At 38.1% G+C, this 19334-nt stretch overlaps 1 protein-coding gene across 35 annotated transcripts in view; it reads left to right on the top strand.

The window, feature by feature from the left end:
* The window catches only part of EPB41 (erythrocyte membrane protein band 4.1), a 197894-nt gene that overhangs the window by 69111 nt on the left and 109449 nt on the right, over nucleotides 1-19334 (top strand). For all 35 annotated transcript variants that reach the window (XR_012130088.1, XM_073233492.1, XM_073233493.1 and 32 more), the window contains exons 2-4: nucleotides 12265-12733; nucleotides 16684-16890; nucleotides 19228-19332. Coding sequence is in view for 34 of the 35 variants with exons in the window: in XM_073233492.1 (XP_073089593.1) it covers nucleotides 12269-12733; nucleotides 16684-16890; nucleotides 19228-19332 (777 nt within the window). In the remaining variant the exon portion in view is untranslated. The remainder of the gene's footprint in view (nucleotides 1-12264; nucleotides 12734-16683; nucleotides 16891-19227; nucleotides 19333-19334) is intronic.

The raw sequence follows: 19334 nt of genomic DNA on the forward strand, positions 1-19334 counted from the left end.
GAATCTGAGATAAAGTTTTACAAATGACTTCTGAACTTTGAAGTATAAATTTTCTGGGACTGGAGAACTAGCATGCTTAAATTTGTAAGGTTGTTTATCTTTCTTTTTCTAAACTAAGCGTCCCAGTATCTTTCAGTTATTTGCCTTATAACAAATGGAATTGGTCTCAAATTCCATCATTATCTTCTATCTCCTCTGGACAGATTCTGGTTTCTTTAAGCCACCCAGAACTGGATATAAGATTTCAGATGTAATATAAACAGTGAGAATTGAAGGATACTTTCCATGATCTTCTGCATGGAGAGTAAAGCACAAGAGGTTAGGGATTGTGTTTGTCTTTCTCATTGTTATAGCCTACTACTTATCATTTTGCCTGGAACGTTATAATGTTCTCAGAAAATATGTTAAGTCAAATGAGTTCTCTGGTCACTGTAAATCTAGAAATGCAGCTGAAGATTGTTAGCTGTTTTAGAATCTTTTCTCTGTTGTAGCATGTTCAATCAAAACCATCATATTCTTTTCTTATGAACTATTGTCAAATTGGATAACTTATCCTGTGTGTGTATAATCGATATGGTTGAACCTAAGATATTCTTTTTTTCCTTATATTTATTCATTTGCTGAACAAGTATTTACTGATTATAGTGTTCTGTGCTAGGTACCTAGGTTCTGTGTGAGGTAGCACAAATTCTGTGCAAGATACTAAGGTATAGTGGAGAAGCCCTTTTGTCATGGATATTACAGAGTAGTTCATGGTGATGGAGTGGCAAGACAGGCATTAAGCAAGTAAACGTGTCTTATACATTGAGGAAAGTATTGTGAAGGGAATAAATAGGTTCTGGGATAGAGAACTGGGGAACAGACTACTAGGGAGACTCATGTCGATATTAGGAAGTTGTCAAAAAGATGTCAAGAAGGTTGTTTTGAGGAGGAATTATTCAAGCTGAAACTTAAATGAGGAAACCAGACTTGTTACAGGTGGGTGGTGGGGTGTTTTCCAGTCCAAGGAAATGACATACATAAATGTCTTAAGCCAGGAAAGCATTTGGCTAGTGTGACAGAGTATAGAGGTTAGGAGAAAAGTGAAACAAGGTAGGGTTGTTGAGATCATTCAAAGACCTGTAGTTCTGGTGAAGTGGAGGCTTGCACCAATATGGAAGCTGTAGAGTAGGTGAAAAGTGCACTGATTCTAAATATATTTTGGAGGTAGACTGTAGGACTAACATCCTAAAAATAAAGGATAAAGTCCTGTTACTGGGTTTGCTTGGGAAGGGAAATGGAGAAAGCAGAGACAAGGATTGCTCTTGGGTTTCTGGTTTCAAATAGTGGATGGTATGTTTGAGTCATTTACTGGGATAAGAAAAAGAATCAAGAGTTTAGTTTTGGACATGTAGTGAGATGCCTGTAAGATGTCCATCTGTCTTCCTTTCTCTTTTCTCTTTTGGTTCTATTGCTTTATCTCTTTTATTAAGCCATTTATCAGACTGGGTCAGGAGAGGTTTATTAGAAAAGTGCCTTCAGGCTCAGATATGAAACTGCCTGAGTTAATAAGAAGCATGCTAATTAGAATAAGCCAGAGAAACTAAGGGCAACAGTAGCTCTTAATCTTTGGTTGCAAAGCTTTACAAGTTTCTCTGCCCAGTATTGGTTTCAGCTTCTCTAGGGATTCCCATTGTGAATTTATTCACTGATAACCTGAATTTACCCAATCATTTGTTGAGTTTTTCTCTGCTTTCAGCCTATCCTGCTTCTACTTTGTTTACCCACTTCTCTGCTTAAAAACCTTCAGTGGTTCTCCACTTCCCTTCAGGATAAGGTCTGAACTATCTAGCATGTTATTCAAATCCTTTCATAATTTGTCATCTTTGCCTGTCTTTTCTTGTCTCCCCATTCCATCTTTACATACACTCCATGCGAAGAGAATACGTACGTGAGTAGGGGACTTAAACTGGTGGGAATAGAGGTCGTCTTGGCCAGATTGAGTAGCCTGTCCATAACTTCTTGACAGATAGGGGTTTCTATAACAGAGAGCAGTCGGGTAGAAACATATGAAGTACCAAGTTTTAGAAAGATGTTATCTTGAGAATTTACAGTAGAATCACCAGCCTGCAGTATATTAATAGTTTAGTTCTGTAATCTGAGGGAAGATTTTTAACCTCCCAGAACCTGTTTATTTATCTGGCAAATGAAAACACTTAACCTTATGAAATAGTTGTAAGATACATGGAAAACTCCCTACTCAGGGTGCATGCTGCCTCTACAATGACTTGGTGCAAAACTAATGCTGAACACTATTTTCACTTTTCTTCTTTTTTTTTCTATGAGTGAAAATCCTCTTTGGATTTCTTTCTGTTAGAGAAAACAGGTAGACTGTCCCAGACTTATGAAGACTTGACTTACAATGTTTTTACTATATGATGGTGTAAAAATGATATGCATTCAGTAGAAACTGTACTTTGAATTCTGAATTTTGGTCTTTTCCAGACTAGTGATATGTGGCACGATAACACTCTCATGATGCTGGGCAGGGCAGTGAGCCAGAACTCCCAGTCAGCCACATGACCCTGAGGGTAAATAATCCATAACATACACTTGTAACCATTCTGTGACCGTGCAACCATTCTCTTTTTCACTTTTAGTACAGTAGTCAGTAAATTACATGAAATAGTCAACACTTTATTATAATATAGGCTTTGTGTTAGATGGCTTTACCCAACTGCGGACTAATGTAAGTGTTCTGAGCATATGTAAGATGGAGTAGGCAAGGCTATGATACTTGATAGGTTACATGTAATAAATGCATTTTCAACTTACACTTGGCTTATTGGGACATAATCCCATCGTAAATTGAGGAAGATCTGTACCGATGTAGGTCTTTCACGAATGTGAGTGGTGCAACTCGAACTTTCAAAAAGTGGGTGATACTTGTATGTATTATGTCTATGAGAATTGTGTATTATTTTTTGGTCCTGCTCAAATTGCTGAGCCCAAACCTTATACATGAGTAGCACTTAGTAAACATTGATAGATGTTCAGTGAGCTCTTTTGAAGGATATTACCAATAGGTAAATCATTAAACTTCATCCCTTAAATGGTGATTGTGAAGAATTTTCTTAGTGGTGTCAAACTGTAATGTTTTTACAAAGTTTTCCACCCAAGAAGGATTAACAGAGCACTGACTGTCCTAATGTTGGAAAGAGATTTAAAAAAGGTGAAAGATAACATCTGACCCTTACAATCTGCTCAGTATTGGTGTGGTTTTTTTTGACTTTTTAAAAGTTTTATTTGCATCTGACACAAACTGAGATTAATATATGCAACCTATGTCTACCTGGCTTTATCCTCCCTCTATCCCTCTCTTGGAGAGGGGTGATCACCTAAAATTCAGCTATTTGCAGACCATTTTTCTTGGGAATATAACACTAACAGAGTTACTTGCTCTTCTCTAAGGTTTTTTTTTTAAAGGTATGATTTTTATTTTATTATTTTATTTACATTTTTTTGGTATCATTAATATATACTTAGATGAGCAACATTGTGGTTACTAGATTCCCCCCAATATCAAGTCCCCACCACATACCCCATTACAGTCACTGTCCATCAGTGTAGTAAGATGCTATAGAGTCACTATTTGTCTTCACTGTGTAATACTGCTTTCCCTGTGCCCCCTGCCTGCTACATTATGTGTGCTAATTGTAATGCCCCTTTTTTCCCTTATCCCTCCTTTCCACCCATCCTCCCCAGTCCCTTTCCCTTTGGTAACTGTTAGTCCATTCTTGGGTTCTGTGAATCTGCTGCTGTTTTGTTCCTTCAGTTATTTATTTATTTATTTGTTTGTTTATATATTTTATTTTTTTATACTTAAATGAAATTTTAATTTTAGTGTGTGCACATGTACACACACATAACACACATTCATATGCGCAACTTGTTTAGATTCATAGCATTGAGTACAGAATTGGAACACCATAAGCTCCATTCTGATACTGACATATGTTTTGCATTATTATTATTATTTTTTATTTTGGTGTCATTAATGCACAATTACATGAGCAACATTATGGTTACTAGACTCCCCCTATTATAAAGTCCCCACCACATACCCCATTACAGTCACTGTCCATCAGCATAGTAAGATGGTAGAGAGTCACTACTTGTCTTCTCTGTGTTATACTGCTTTCCCCGTGTCCCCCCCACTATGTTATGTGTGCTAATCGTAGTGCCCCTTTTTCACCTTTATCCCTCCCTTCCCTTCCCACCCATCTTCCCCAGTCCCTTTTCCTTTGGTAACTGTTAGGCCATTCTTGGGTTTTGTGAGTCTGCTGCTGTTTTGTTCCTTCAGTTTTTGCTTCGTTCTTATACTCCACAGGTGAGTGAAATCATTTGATACTTGTCTTTCTCCACCTGGCTTATTTCACTGAGCATAATACCCTTTAGGTCCATCCATGTTGTTGCAAATGGTAGGATTTGTTTTCTTCTTATGGCTGAATAATGTTCCATTGTGTATATGTACCACATCTTCTTTATCTATTCATCTACTGATGGCCACTTAGGTTGCTTCTATTTCTTGGATATTGGGAAAAGTGGTGTGATAAACATAGGGGCACATATGTCTTTTTCAAACTGAGCTCCTGCATTCTTAGGGTAAATTCCTAGGAGTGGAACTCCTGGGTCAAATGGTATTTCTATTTTGAGTTTTTTGAGGAACCTCCATACTGCTTTCCACAATGGTTGAACTAATTTACATTCCCACCAGCAGTGTAGGAGGGTTCCCCTTTCTCCACATCCTCGCCAGCAATTGTTGTTGTTTGTCTTTTGTATGTTGGCCATCCTAACTGGTGTGAAGTGATATCTTGATGTGGCTTTAATTTGCATTTCTCTGATGACTAGCGATGTGGAGCATCTTTTCATGTGCCTGTTGGCCATCTGAATTTCTTCTTTGGAGAAGTGTGTTCAGCTCCTCTGCCCATTTTTAATTGTATTATTTGCTTTTTGTTTGTTGAGGTGCATGAGCTCTTTGTATATTTTGAATCAGTATCAGATTTTTAAAGATCTGATCTGCCTGAAGTCAGCAGATGCACACTGTTAAAACAACAAGTGTATCTTTGATACCAGATGGGGTATAATTCCTAGGGTTTGGAGGGTTAGGATTGGGGTGGAATGGTAACTAATCACTGTGTCCTCAGTGCTGTGCTGATTTTTTTTTTTTAATCGAAAGACCTCTTTCTGACATTTAAGTGAATAGATACCTTCTTTTGGATTTTGTATCCAGAATGAAAAGAGTATCATTTACACAGGAAGGGCCTGTTTGTAGAGCATTTATCCTGTCTTTGCAGCTGACTTCTTTCTTTTCCTCTGGTTACGCATCCTATCATTTGTAATGTGAAGATCTTGGCTGCATGTATAAATAAACTTGTCTGGACAAATTTATTTGAGCCTTTTTAGTAAAGAGTCCATAAGATTTTTTCTTTTTACTACTTATTTTTTGTTTAATTCTGATCAGCCTCAGAGCTAACCAAAGATACTTGTCTGACTTATTGGTTTTATTTTCTATTCTCTGTCTACCTCCACCTACCTTTGCTTTTGTGGTTCTTACTAATAGCTTTGTTACCCATGTGTGCATGGCTGGAAAGAACATGCATGAAAACTGCCCTTAATAATTCATTTTAATTTTTCCTTGCATACACTGAATTATAGCATCTTTTCTGAATACTGTATTGTCTGATTTCCTGATTGTTTTCCTGCATTTAATATATGATACTACGTGAAGTTGGTTTCTGTATATTGCAGTAGAATTCTTCTGCACTTCTGCTTGTGTTTCTGTACCTCATACTGTGTTCTTATCTGTTCTTTACTTATGTTCAGCTTGCTCTTTACATATGTCCAGTTATGTGGCAAAAGTTATCAGCTTTGCACTGATGTTATTTTCTGATTGTTTGTTCATACGTCTTGATCACTCCTTCCAAAATGTGGCAAAGAGATCATACCAGTGGAGACACTAAGCATATTGACTCTGGGCAAGTGCCGCAGCTAAATGAACAATTTGGAATAGTCACAGCTCTGTGGCTAAAATTTTCAATTAACTTTTGATTAAGCAATGAGAAGTTCTTAAAAATGTTAATGGTTCAGCTTCTGTATTTAATGATATATTGCATTCTTTGCTTCCTTCATTAATTCAGCAAAGCCTTTGTTGAGCATGTATTGTGTCAAGTATTTTTCACTGTTCATATTCCACTTTCTAAAAGTAGCTTTTTGCCATCTTTGTTTTCTTAGGCATTTTGAGTATTTTCCAAAAACAATAGAGGCTTTTGATGCCTTCTTATTCAAGGTGTGGTCAGTGGGCTAGCATTGGAACATCTGGGAGCTTGGTAGAGATGCAGAATTTCAGGCTCCATTCTAGGTCTGCTGAATCAGAATCTGTATTTTAACAAGATTGCTGGGTGATTTGATGCACATTCAAGGTTAAGAAGCATGCATATAGCATATGGATTGTTACCATCTGTGGGTTTTATTTTTTATTTAAACAATTGAGTACTTACACTCATTCAGCAACTTTCTTAGAGAAAAGACTCCCTTGCATGTGAAAGCTGTTACAGGAATGTCCTTAGAAAAATCTCCACTATCTTTTTTTTTTGAGCGGGCATCTCTCATATTTATTGATCAAATGGTTGTTAACAACAATAAAATTCTGTATAGGGGAGTCAGTGCTCAATGAACAATCATTAATCCACCCCAAGCCTAATTCTCGTCAGTCTCCAATCTTCTGAAGCATAACGAACAAGCTCTTACATGGTGAACAAATTCTTACATAGTGAATAAGTTCTTACATGGTGAACAGTACAAGGGCAGTCATCACAGAAACTTTTGGTTTTGATCACGCATTATGAACTATAAACAATCAGGTCAAATATGAATATTCATTTGATTTTTATACTTGATTTATATGTGGATCCCACATTTCTCCCTTTATTATTATTATTTTTATTTTTAATAAAATGCTGAAGTGGTAGGTAAATGCAAGATAAAGGTAGAAAACATAGTTTAGTGTTGTAAGAGAGCAATTGTAGATGATCAGGTGTGTGCCTGTAGACTATGTGTTAATCTAAGCTAGACAAGGGCATTAAAAAATCCACAGATGCAGAAGATTTCTCTCAAAACAGGGGGGTTGAGGTTCTAAGCCTCACCATTGTTGATCCCCAATTTCTCACCTGATGGCCCTCCTGCGACTGTGCCTGTCTTAGGTTGTTCCTCCCTTGAGGAATCTTACCCGTCTCTGGCTAAACAGTCATCTTCCGGGGCCACACAGGGAGATGTAAAGTTGGTAAGTGAGAGAGAAGCCATATTGTTTGAAAAGGTTAGCTTTTTACTTCTTTGCAGATTTATGCCCTGTGGCTTCTATGCCCAGCATTTGTCTTGAGGTATCTTTACCACTTGGAGGAATTATGATACTCGGTAAATACGATATGAGGCATGAATTCTATTTAAGGGTTGTAATTAGGAAAAATCTTCTCTATCTTAAAAACTATAGGAAAAAATTGTAAAATACAAGAATACATATTCTTTAATTGCCTGAAGACTGTTAGAAGTGGGGTTTAAGTGATTTTCATGTCAACTAAAACTTTCACAAGAGATTTGTATTTTTTTTTATAGATCGTTATGAGAGACCTTGTTGTATAGGAAAATTTTAATATAGAACTGGTTTCTGTTCCTTTTAAGTAAGGTGAATGATAAAGGCATATCTGAAATCCACGGAAAAAAGGGGTAAATCCTCAGCCTGTCCCTTGTTTATTTGGGCAAAAGAGTATGCACTAAACTGGTGCTCTCCAATCACATCATTACCCTTTTAGAATAACTGATATCCAGATTTTCTTTCTGGGTCACGTTTGATTTCTTAGAGAGACTATAGAAAAAGAATTTTGGAAATATCAATTGCCTACTCCTACTAAGGAGGACTTAAAGACAGTTCTTTTTCTATAAGTACAAATGTACCTCATTCAGGGGTAACAAATTAAGGATACACACTAGTTGGTAAATGTTTTAAGTTGTGTTTATGTCTTGCCAATGGGTTTCAGCCCCGGGCAAGTTCGCTGTGGATTCAGTGTGACTAAAGAAAATGCCAGCAAAACGTTCTTGGGGGTGAAAGGGTTATACCCAACTTCATTTCCACGTGGCAAGTCAGTCACTAGAATCCCATTAACTCAGAGCGAGTCTGCATGCAGCAAGCCTGTCTCTGCCTCTGGGCCCCTCTGTCTGCCCAGCCGTCCTCCGGGCCTCTCTGCACAGTTGTCCCACACAGCCGTCCTCTGGGCCTCTGTCCTTGGCACTGCCACCACTCCAGCCTCTGCTCTACTCTCCTGCAACCTTGCAGCCCTGCCACTGTGTCATGCCCAGAGCACTGAGTGGAGCTCTTTTTATAGAGTCAACAGCCATGTAGAGCCCACAAGTGTGCAGTGAGCTAGTCAACCACAGCCAGGTGAGAATCCTGGCCACAGGAACTCTCATTTTATCCACACTCCACCTGTCCAGGATTCTCTCCTCTCAATCTATGTGCCCTCAGTCCTCTGCAATGGTCCCTGTGCAAGGAAGCTTGAACATTGTTCTCCAGCCTCTCCAGCAAAAAGTCTTGCAGACACACAGGCTGGACTCGTGGCTCTCTCTCTGACCTTTGCCTCTTTGGTCTTAATGGCTGGAACTGCTGCTCTGGTTTCAGCTGTTGCCATAACTCCAGTAAGATCCTATTTGGCTTCCCATCTAATTTCCTTCCATCTACTCCTGCCCATATCAAATCAACCCACATCTGGGTCCTGGTAACCCTCACGAGGCCCCTCAAATTCCTCCTGTGAGTAATAGGTCTTATTTCTTTCCAGGTTCTTGTTGCTTCAGCTACTGTACATGTCACCTCGCACTTTGTAATTGCTGCCTCAAGGTGGGCTGCACTGTCAGGGAAGACAGCTTTCCCATCTCTGATCCAAACAGAACAATTCCATCGCCTCTAAGTCCCACAGCCACCGGCTTAGCCTGAGTATAGGGGCAGAGCATAGAGTGCTCCACAATCCGGGGAGGGGGCTGCTCCTCTCCTTGGGGGACTTTCAGCTGCTGGGTCTTTATTTTCTTTACAACCACTGGGCGTGCTTTCAATACAGGAGGCGCCACTGCCTCCAGCGCCACCCCTTCATCCTTCCCCAGCTCCTCCATTTCTGGGGCTGATAGCACCTTTCTCTCCACTCCCCCAAGTGCCTCCTCTGCTACAGTGCCCCTCAGCAGTGCCAGCTCGGTCTTCAGAAGCTCTCTTACCTTCAGCTCAATGCTTCGCAGCTGACATTCTCATGCCACCTCCGCCTGTGCTTCCCTCAGGAGTTCGTCTTTTTTCTTGACGGCCTCTTCCTCCTCCAGAACACCTGGCAGCACTGCCATCTCATCTCCAATGGCACCTTGCTGCTGGCGCTCTTGTGCTGCCTCCTCTCATATCAATGCCATCATCTCCTTCCTCAGGGAATCCACAGAAGTTTGCAGCTTGCATTCTCATGCCGCCATTTCTTGGGTCTCCTCTGTAGACCTTTTTAAGACTACAGCCAACCCACAGTCCCCACTGCCTCTCGGGCACTCTGCTTCTCAAAGGATCTATTTACTATACCAAGGGCCACCCCTACAGCCTCAGGTGTCACCTCCACTTGCCTCCAGTCCTGGGGTGGGGCCCAGTCCTCTAGGAGGCAAGCCACCTCAGACCACATACCCATTGGGGGATGATCCACTGTTTCCCCATTCACAGGGGCAGCCCGCTGAAGCACCCCTCCCATAAGGGCAGCCTCTCTTTTTCCTTGGTCAACAATGAATCCTGCCAACTTTTTCCAGTTGTCTTGCCAATGGGTTTTAGCCCCAGGCAAGTTTGCTATGGATTCAGTGTGACCAAAGGAATCAACAACAAAATGTTCTTGGGGGGTGAAAGGGTTATACCGAACTTTATTTCCATGTGGCAGGTCAGTCACTAGAATCCCATTCACTCAGAGCGAGTCTGTGTGCAGCAAGCCGGTCTCTGCCTCTGGGTCTCTCTGTCTGCCCAGCTGTCCTCTGGGCCTCTGCACAGTCGTCCCGCACAGCCGTCCTCTGGTCCTCTGTCCTCGGTACTGCCACCACTCCAGCCTCTGCTCTGCTCTCCTGCAGCCTTGCAGCCCTACCACCGTGTCGTGCCCAGAGCACTGAGCAGAGCTCTTTTTATAGAGTCAACAGCCTTGTAGTGCCCGCAGGTGTGCAGTGAGCTAGTCAACCAGGGCCTGGTGAGAATCCTGGCCACAGGAACTCTCATTTATCTTTATTTTTATTTTTTATTTTTATTTTGGTATCAGTCTACAATTATGTGAGGAACATTATGTTTACTAGACTCCCCCCTTCACCAAGTCCCCCCCACATACCCCATTAGTCACTGTCCATCAGCATAGTGAGATGCTGTAAAATCACTACTTGTCTTCTCTATGTTGCACAGCCCTCCCCATGCCCCCACCCCACATTATACATGCTAATCATAAGGCCCCTTTCTTCTTCCCCCACTTTCTCCCTCCCTTCTCACCCATCCTCCCCAGTCCCTTTCCCTTTGGTAACTGTTAGTCCTTTCTTGGGTTCCGTGATTCTGCTAAGAACTCTCATTTTATCCACAGTTTATAAAGATTGAATTTTATATTTTACTAGTGCAGAGTAATTTTTATTACTTAGTAAATGGGACTAGAAAATATGCTTCTGTAAATATTTTTATTAAGATATTTTTAATGCTTAAAATTATTTGAGTATATCAGCAGTAAAAGCCCACATAAAGGCTTTTCTTTTAATTAATATATGCTTATTTTTTCAATACCACTTAAAAATCTTAGCTGGGGGAAGGAAAAGGAAAGAAGGACAGTAAATCAGTGAACAAATAAGTTAACAGGGTAATTGCAGATAATAGTAAGTACAGTAGTTCTCTGAGGCCATCTGGAGGAATAAGGGCCACTACCTTACATAGGGTAGGTGGGGAGGCCTTTCTAAGGAAGTGATATCTCCTGAGCTGAGACAGTAATAAAGAGAAGGGGACCAGCCTTCAGATAGCCAGGAGAACCTCATGGGTAGAGAACAGCAAGTGTGAAGGGCCTGAGGGGGGAATGAGCTAAATATAGTTCCTTAATTCAGATTGTTAACATCCAGATAAAATCACTTCATCTAAATTGTGTGGAGCAGATGTGTAGACAATGTGTATGAGCTTTTTGAGTGGAGTACTTGTAGGTATAGCAGTGAATCAAAGTGTAAGATTATCAACCTCATTGCTAGTTATTCTTTAGTAAACTGGGTGTGACAATGCTATTTGGCTATAATTGTTTGACTCAACTAATAATTCTGAGATTTTGAGATGAAGAGGCTAGAAGCCAACATGTTTGAAATTTGTGAGGTCTGCAGCCTGCTGTCTCCATCTATCCTACAACTAAATCAACGTTTGCTTTCTGAATCTGTCTTCTCTATTTTGTTTCTTTATTTTTCTCTATTATTTGTCTATTTTTCTCTATTATGATAGTTTCACTACCTGCTCTTAAAAATGCTGCGCACTAAAAATCACATTTGTCAGAAGGAAAAAAGGTCTTGAACTTAAAGTGGGATACTTCTGCAAGAGGCTGTAATTTAGTATTGTAACATGAAAAACTAAGGGATTTTTTGTGTGATTATTTAAACCAAACACTTGTCGTTATTACCGTTGTCAAGTCTGATAACAGATAATCAGAATTCTGTATTTGGTGTTCTTAATGGGGAAGTTTGAGCATTCTAAGAAATGAAAAGAAGAGTAAAGAGATGGGGAACCTTTTAATCTCATCATTTCTGGGGGCGCGGAAGAATTTCGCAAAGAATGATTCCCACAAATCTTACATCTTCAGAGTGATGTCCTCAAAGGACAGTATACAAAATCCTTTTTTAAGAAGGATAAAATTGTATTTGCTATGTACAGTTCTGAACATTGAATTTAAAATGATGCATTTCACTAAGGTGGCCTTGGGGTACTATTTTAAGCTAATTTCTTCATGTGCATATCTTTAGCAAGTCAAGGCATTAATGATTTATTCAGGATATGTAAGTAAGATATTTTTGTGCATTAATGGAAAGTCTCATGTTTAATAAACTGGAGTACTGTCTGTTGGCGACTGCATGTCTAAATATATTCATTTTGGTACACTAAACCTGATTTAGGGTTTGCCTAAAGTAATGTGTTTTGCTTATAAGAGCCCCCCTTTTCCATCTTCTTTTTAATAGCAACATGACAACACAGACGAGTTTGGTAGCTGAGTCTGAAAGTTCACAGCACCAGCAGGAGGAGGGAGAGGGAGCCACAAGCTCAGGCCAACAAGAAACTCAGCTGGAAGAGGTTTCTCAAGCCGCAGTTGAGGGAGATAACCAGTGTGAGCTGAAGCTGAAAACATCTAATGGAGACACTCCCATACATGAAGACTTGACCAAGAATAAGGAGCGGACATCAGAAAACAGGGGCCTGTCACGGCTGTTCTCCTCATTTCTCAAAAGACCTAGATCTCAGGTCTCTGAGGAAGAAGGCAAAGAAATCGAGTCAGCTAAAGAGAAAGGTGAAGGAGGTCAGAAAGAGATAGAATTTGGAACCAGTCTTGATGAAGAGATCATTTTAAAGGCCCCAATTGCGGCTCCTGAACCTGAACTCAAAACAGACCCATCCCTGGATCTTCATTCTTTAAGCAGTGCAGAAACACAGGTAAGGATGTGAGAATGGGTGGAAGGTGGATATAATGAAGGTAAGTTACACACTTTATTTTTCCATTTAAGAACATTTAGTTTTATTTCTTATTAGCCAGTTGATTTAGGCATTGATAGTGGTAAGTAATACGAAGTTTGGAGTTTCTGCTCTAAAGAAATTAATATAGTCATTGGGAACTTAATTTTTTTTTGGTATCATTAATCTATAATTACATAAAGAACATTATGTTTACTAGACTCCCCCCTTCACCAAGTCCCCCTGACATACCCCTTCACAGTCACTGTCCATCAGCATAGTAAGATGCTGTAAAATCACTACTTGTCTTCTCTGTGTTGCACAGCCCACGGGAACTTGATTTTTATAATGATTCTTAACACTATATAAATCAAATCAAAGAAAAAACACAACGAAAGAATTTATCAAATGAGTTTTCAGCTTATACATCATTTTGCTATAGTAATGGAATGAGTCCAAGATTTTTAATGAAGGAATAAAAAAGAGAGGTGGTGTCTTGCCAATGGGTTTCAGCCCTGGGCAAGTTCCCTGTGGATTCAGTGTGACCAAAGAAATGACAGTAAAATGTTCTTGGGTTGAAAGGGTTATACCTAACTTTGTTTCCACGGTGGCAGGTCAATTACTAAAATCCCGTTCACTCAGAGCAAGTCTGCATGCAGCAAGCCGGTCTCTGCCTCTCCGCCCACACAGCCGTCCTCTGGGCCTCTCGGCTCCACGCAGCCATCTCAGTCTCTGTCCTCGGCACTGCTGCCACTCCAGCCTCTGCTCTCCTGCACCCTTGCAGCTGCGCCATCATGTTGCCCAGAGCTCTGGGCAGGGCTCTTTATATACAGAGTCAGTAAGAACGTATTCCTCACACATGTGTAGTGAGCTAGCCAACCAGGGCCATGTAAGAATTCTGGCCACAGGAACCTTCATTTTATCCACAGGTGGTTTAGAGTTCATTTTGATGGAATTATTAAGAATGGGATAGTATATCAGCAAACATGGTCCTATTATGGAAATCTCTTAAAAGCTATGTAATAGAGTCAAGCCATCCAGAGGTATGTGATAGGTTTGAGCTATGCCAACTTATCTCTTTCTGCAACTAGATCATTTTATCACAGAGTGTAAGTCTAGCTCTTTATTTCACCTTTGTAATATATAGGACTTTGGTGCTTTGTGCACAGTGTAGTTAAACATGAGTTTGAAAATTTGTTCATTTGTCTAAAAAACATGGGAAAAAATTACGGTAACTCAATTATTTTCTAGAAATCTCATTTGTTTTCAGTCTTACTATCTACAAATAAAGAGTTATTTTCAAAGTCTTTTTATTTCTGAAGCATGTGAGCATTATCTCATTGTTAAAAGTACAAATCCTATATGATTTCTGTTTTAGGTCTCAGGTTTGGGCTATGCGGTTTTATTAAAATTTTCATGTTACACACTTCTAGAAATATTGTATATTAAAAGAGCTAAGAGTAACAGTGAAGTGAAATGAGGTTGAAAACAGTATTTACTATATAGTGTAAGAGGGATGCAGGCTATGGAATCAAAGTAGAGGGTTCAAATCACAGAGAAGTGACACTTGCTTTATCAATTCCCTCTGTATAATTAAGATAATATCTACTCCATTTGGCTACTATGAGGATTAAAAGAGATAAACATGTAAGGCTCTTAAGACATTTCCAGGCATATAATAAGCACTCACTAAATGTTATTCTTACTCAGTTAATAAACATAAGCAGTAAAGGCAAAGAAACCCTATATATTTTAACACTATTGATTTTATTTTAGGAATATCAAAAGAGTTAAGTGATGTTATCTTCTAGGAAGTCTGGTACTTTTTTTGAAAAATTAAAGTATCAGTGATTTGCAATCTTACGAAGGTTTCACATGAACAGCATTGTGGTTTCAACACTCACCCATGTTATTAATTCCTTACCCCAGTCCCCCTGCACTGCAGTCACTATCAGTATAGTAAGATGCTGTAGAGTCATTACTTGTCTTCTCCGTGCTGTACTTCCAGGAAGTCTGGTACTTTCAAGAGGTTTTTAACTGCTTTTTTTCTCCTCTGCCTTATGTAGGGAAATATCTGTATCTTGTTTTAATTAGCATTTGAATCAGGGCCAGTTTATTTTGTCCAAAGATCATAGCAGTTATACTGAAGTTACAGCATGACAGACAGGGTTAAATTTATATTTAACTAAAATCTCATTCATCGAGACTTCATTAATTCAGAATTGAGATAAACTGTGGTAGGCAGGTGTTTGTCTATATATAAAGAAAAAGAAACAAAATAATACTGTTAATAAAATTTCAAGAGATATTGTTTAAAGGAGCAAACTATTTGGGACTTTTTGGAAGGTAGTATTTACAGTCAAAACTTGTGAATTAGAACTTTGTGGGAAAAGGTTATTAGCTTAATATGCTTCTGTATATGTAGTAAAACTTTATTTGAGTGGTCCTTTTCTATCCAGGATTTTTAAAAAACTTGAGTTTGCCTTATAGGACTACACCAGTCTTCATCTAGGGTTGCTTGAATTTTTTGGAAGCCATATGTTAATTTTTAATTTTTGTTTGCTTATTACAAGTACTTATTGAAAACATACTGTGTGTGCCAGGCCCTAAGGTGGATATACATTGGCGAATAAAAACTACAGTATGACAAAGAGGTTTAAGGTACATGAATTCTGGAGCCACAATGGTATGTAACTCCTTAACTGAATGATCCTAGGCAAGTTACTTTAACTTCTGGCCTCAGTTTCGTATCTGTCAAGGTGGGATAAGAATAGTACCCTCCCACAGCATTATTATGACATAAAAAGAGTTCCTTTAATAATGATTTTAGAACAGTACCCCATTTTAATTGCTATATAAATGTTTGCTATTATTATTATAAAACAAACATTTCTACTCTTGATGACTTTATAGTCTAATGGAGGAGACAAAAAAGTAGTAAATACAAAAGACTTATTTTAGTAATTATTATAATAAATATTTATTATTATGAAATATATTACAAAATACTTATTGTAATGTTATAAAGGCATCTAAGAGGATACTAATATGATGAGTAGTAGAGCTGGGATACGGTAAGTAGGGTAAACAATGAAGGCCTCTCTGAAGAAGTCGCAATTAAAAAGGGTCATGAAGGATGGGAAGGAACCTTTTAACCACTTCCAATATCAATGTTGAAGCCAAATAATTAAATAAATTTTTTCCTAAATGTCAATCATGTATTCTTCTGAAAGAAAAGAGTTAGTGAGGTTAGAAATCTTTCAGCAGTTGTATTATATTGAAAGTAAGAAAGTGTATGCTAAAATACTATCTCACTTCCATGTATTACTTTTCGGATGACTTCGTGATTACCCTAGGAGACCCAAATTTCAGTCTGTTTCTTGCTTCTTTGAATCTTCTTTGCATTGAGCATGATACTTGGTAGAAAGGTGTTAACTGGTAGTTAGAGTTGTTAGCCCAGTATATAGGTTGCTTTATGCTCTAAAATTGGTCCTTTTCACCATTCGTAAAATTTAGAATATGTGACAAATCACTTCACATTTTGCAATTCATAAGCCTATCTTCCCAAAATTGAGGGGCATGGGGCAAAGATATTAAAGTTTTGGCAGACTTTAATAATATATAATGGCATAGCCAGGAAGCATATATAATGTTGACAGCCATGGATTGGTGTCCTCTGTTTACCTGGAACCTTCCTTTATTGATTTGAAAGATGGGATTCTACCTGAGAAGTTTTGAGAATCTGTAGATCTTTTAGGAGATAATAATATCTTTCATAGAAAAGAATTACTTAATCTTAATATCACTTGTATTTGTTTTATCCATTTTTCTTCTTCAGTGAGTGCTTTATTGTTGGTCATAGGTAAGAGTGTATACAGTATGTTTTGTGAAATGTCTTTATTACTGACTTGGTGATATCATGGATATGTTAGCCTGCTCAGGAAGAACGCAGAGAAGATCCAGACTTTGAAACTAAGGAAGGAGTACTTGAAGAGTGCTCTAAAATAGAAGTCAAAGAAGAAAGTCCTGAATCTAAAGCTGAAAGAGAATTAAAAGCTCAGAAATCAACCAGAAGACACAGAAACATGCATTGCAAGGTTTCTTTGCTGGATGACACAGTTTATGAATGTGTTGTGGAGGTGAGTGCATTTTAATTTCTGCAGTCAGAACTCTGATAAATTGTTCCATGTGGGGTTGGGTAAATGGTGCCATGGCCTGAAACAAGACCCAGTGTAATGACTTTTTCTGTGGACTGAAATGCTAATAGTGATTTTCTGGTGGAAGTGAGGAAGGATCATGATGGATGGTCTATTGATATAATTATAGGTTAACTATTATTTATCCTATAATAGTTATAATATCCTATATATATATACTTAGCATGAGTGAGTCTTGTTTTCTTTTCCAGTTTTTTCTGTATCTGCCAAATCTTGTGAATTGAGCATGTGTTACTTTCATAACCTAAAACAATTTTCTTAAAAAGTTGTTTTGTTATTTATAAGGTGACTTTCCATGACTAGAGTTCCCAATTTCTGATATTAGATCAGCTACTCCAATAATTGTATTTGTCCAAAAAAGTTACTGTCTGTTCATATGTGCTCTCCCACACCTAAACTTGAATAAACTTTAGTGTATTTCTTTAGCTCCATAGCCAGGATATGAAAATTTTAATCACGCAATGCCGTTTCTTAAAAATTCTCTATTATTTTGTGAAAGAATAAGTAATTGAATCAGTATTGAACAAGAAGATGGCTTGTAATGTAAGAAGCTGATAAAAGCAAGTTAGTCCTTCAAAGCAAGTGAAAATCCTTAAAAATCTTAACAATTTTTTTAATAGAGCAATAATTGTCAATTATATGCTTGATATAAAGCAATTGTTGTGATTATTACTAATAGTCTTCACTGATGAGACAGGTAATTCACATATTTTTATCTTCGGTGTGCAACAAATTATTTCTGAATCAAGTTATTTATATACAAATGCAAATATGTCAAAGCACAAATAGTCTAAAGTATCATACTCTATTTATTAGGAGGTTTTCCTTCTCCAAGTAAAAAAGAAATCAAGAAAATATACTATTATACTTTGAAAATAGCTACTTCAGCTAGTAACTAGAGGAGACCTAGGGTCTGTTTTTTCTGCTTCCCACCCCTAACTAGTTTAGGGATGGAGAAAGCTATTCCATGCTCATTCTTCCAATTCTGAACAAGATCCAGATATGGGTCACTATATGTGAAACATTTGAAGGCAGATGTGTTTCAGAACTTAGTATATTTTAGATTTTAGAGGGAGTAAGTATATATTCTGTGTATTTCATAGTGTACCCAGCAGAGTGTGTAGCACTGCCTGCATGATGAAACACATTATTTGTGTGGTGATCAAACACATTATTTGTGTGGTAAATAGATGAAGATTCATTCTAAGTTGGATAAGTAGCCTTGTAACAGTTCAGGTTAGAATTTGCCTTCAAATGAGCTTTGACAAAACAAAACAAAGACCCAATTTTTTTACTTTTTAGAACTTCTGGATTTTAAAATTATAAATAAGGGAGGATGGACCAATATGTGAAGAGTTCCCAAATCATCTCTGTCATTTGGAGTGAAAACATAAGAGGGAAAAAAAAGAAAACATAAGAGGGAAAAAAATGAAGAAAATGATATAATAGAGATGGGTTAAGTCTGAAAGTGAATTAATATCTATGTGAATTAGTAAAGTCATTAAAAATAACTCAGTTGAGAGAAGGGCATGTCAAACATGTGTGCCAAAAAGGGTTTCTAATTTTTTTTTAAGTATTTAAAAAATTTCTTTGAATTCATTAGCATGTTTGATTTTACCCAACAATTCCAGTAGACAGGTAGGACAGATGTAAATAGTCTCACCATTTTACAGATGAGAAAGCTAATGGTCAGAATATTAATTGAATTGGCCCAGGTTGATTAGTAGTAAATGGAGTAGCCAGCACTTTTTGACTTTAAATCTCATCCTCTAAATCAGGGCATTCCTCCCTATAAATGGAATACAAGTACCCAAACATTTGGCTAGAGAATGATAGGGTCTCTAATGATTTCCATAGCCACTATTAATTGTGAGTGTTGACAGTTGATTCAGATAATTCAGGTGGTCATGGTGACTGACAGCCCATAGCAAACTTCAGGAAATGTCACACCACAAATAAAGAATGTGGTGTTGAGGATGGAAGTGCTGGATGCATTGATGGAGGGAAGGTGGACTTTTCCTTTGAATTGGAACACTATTTCCAAATCACTGTAAATGTGTTACATATTTAAGCTGACAAATTAAGAAACAGGATTTTCATTACTTACATTCCTACTTACAATGTACAGCCATCTGAAAGTGTTAGTAACCAAGGATAAAGGAGGAAATTAGAAAGTGACATTTTATTTATTTATTTTGTGATTATCCATGAAGATAGGAGTAAGAGGAAACCGCAACTGAAGTATGTTTGTCTTTTCAGAAACATGCTAAGGGACAAGATTTGCTTAAAAGAGTGTGTGAGCACCTCAATCTCTTGGAAGAAGACTACTTTGGTCTAGCCATTTGGGATAATGCAACCTCTAAGGT

Source organism: Manis javanica, chromosome 4 (assembly GCF_040802235.1).
Source record: "Manis javanica isolate MJ-LG chromosome 4, MJ_LKY, whole genome shotgun sequence".
Taxonomy (NCBI): Eukaryota; Metazoa; Chordata; class Mammalia; order Pholidota; family Manidae; genus Manis; species Manis javanica.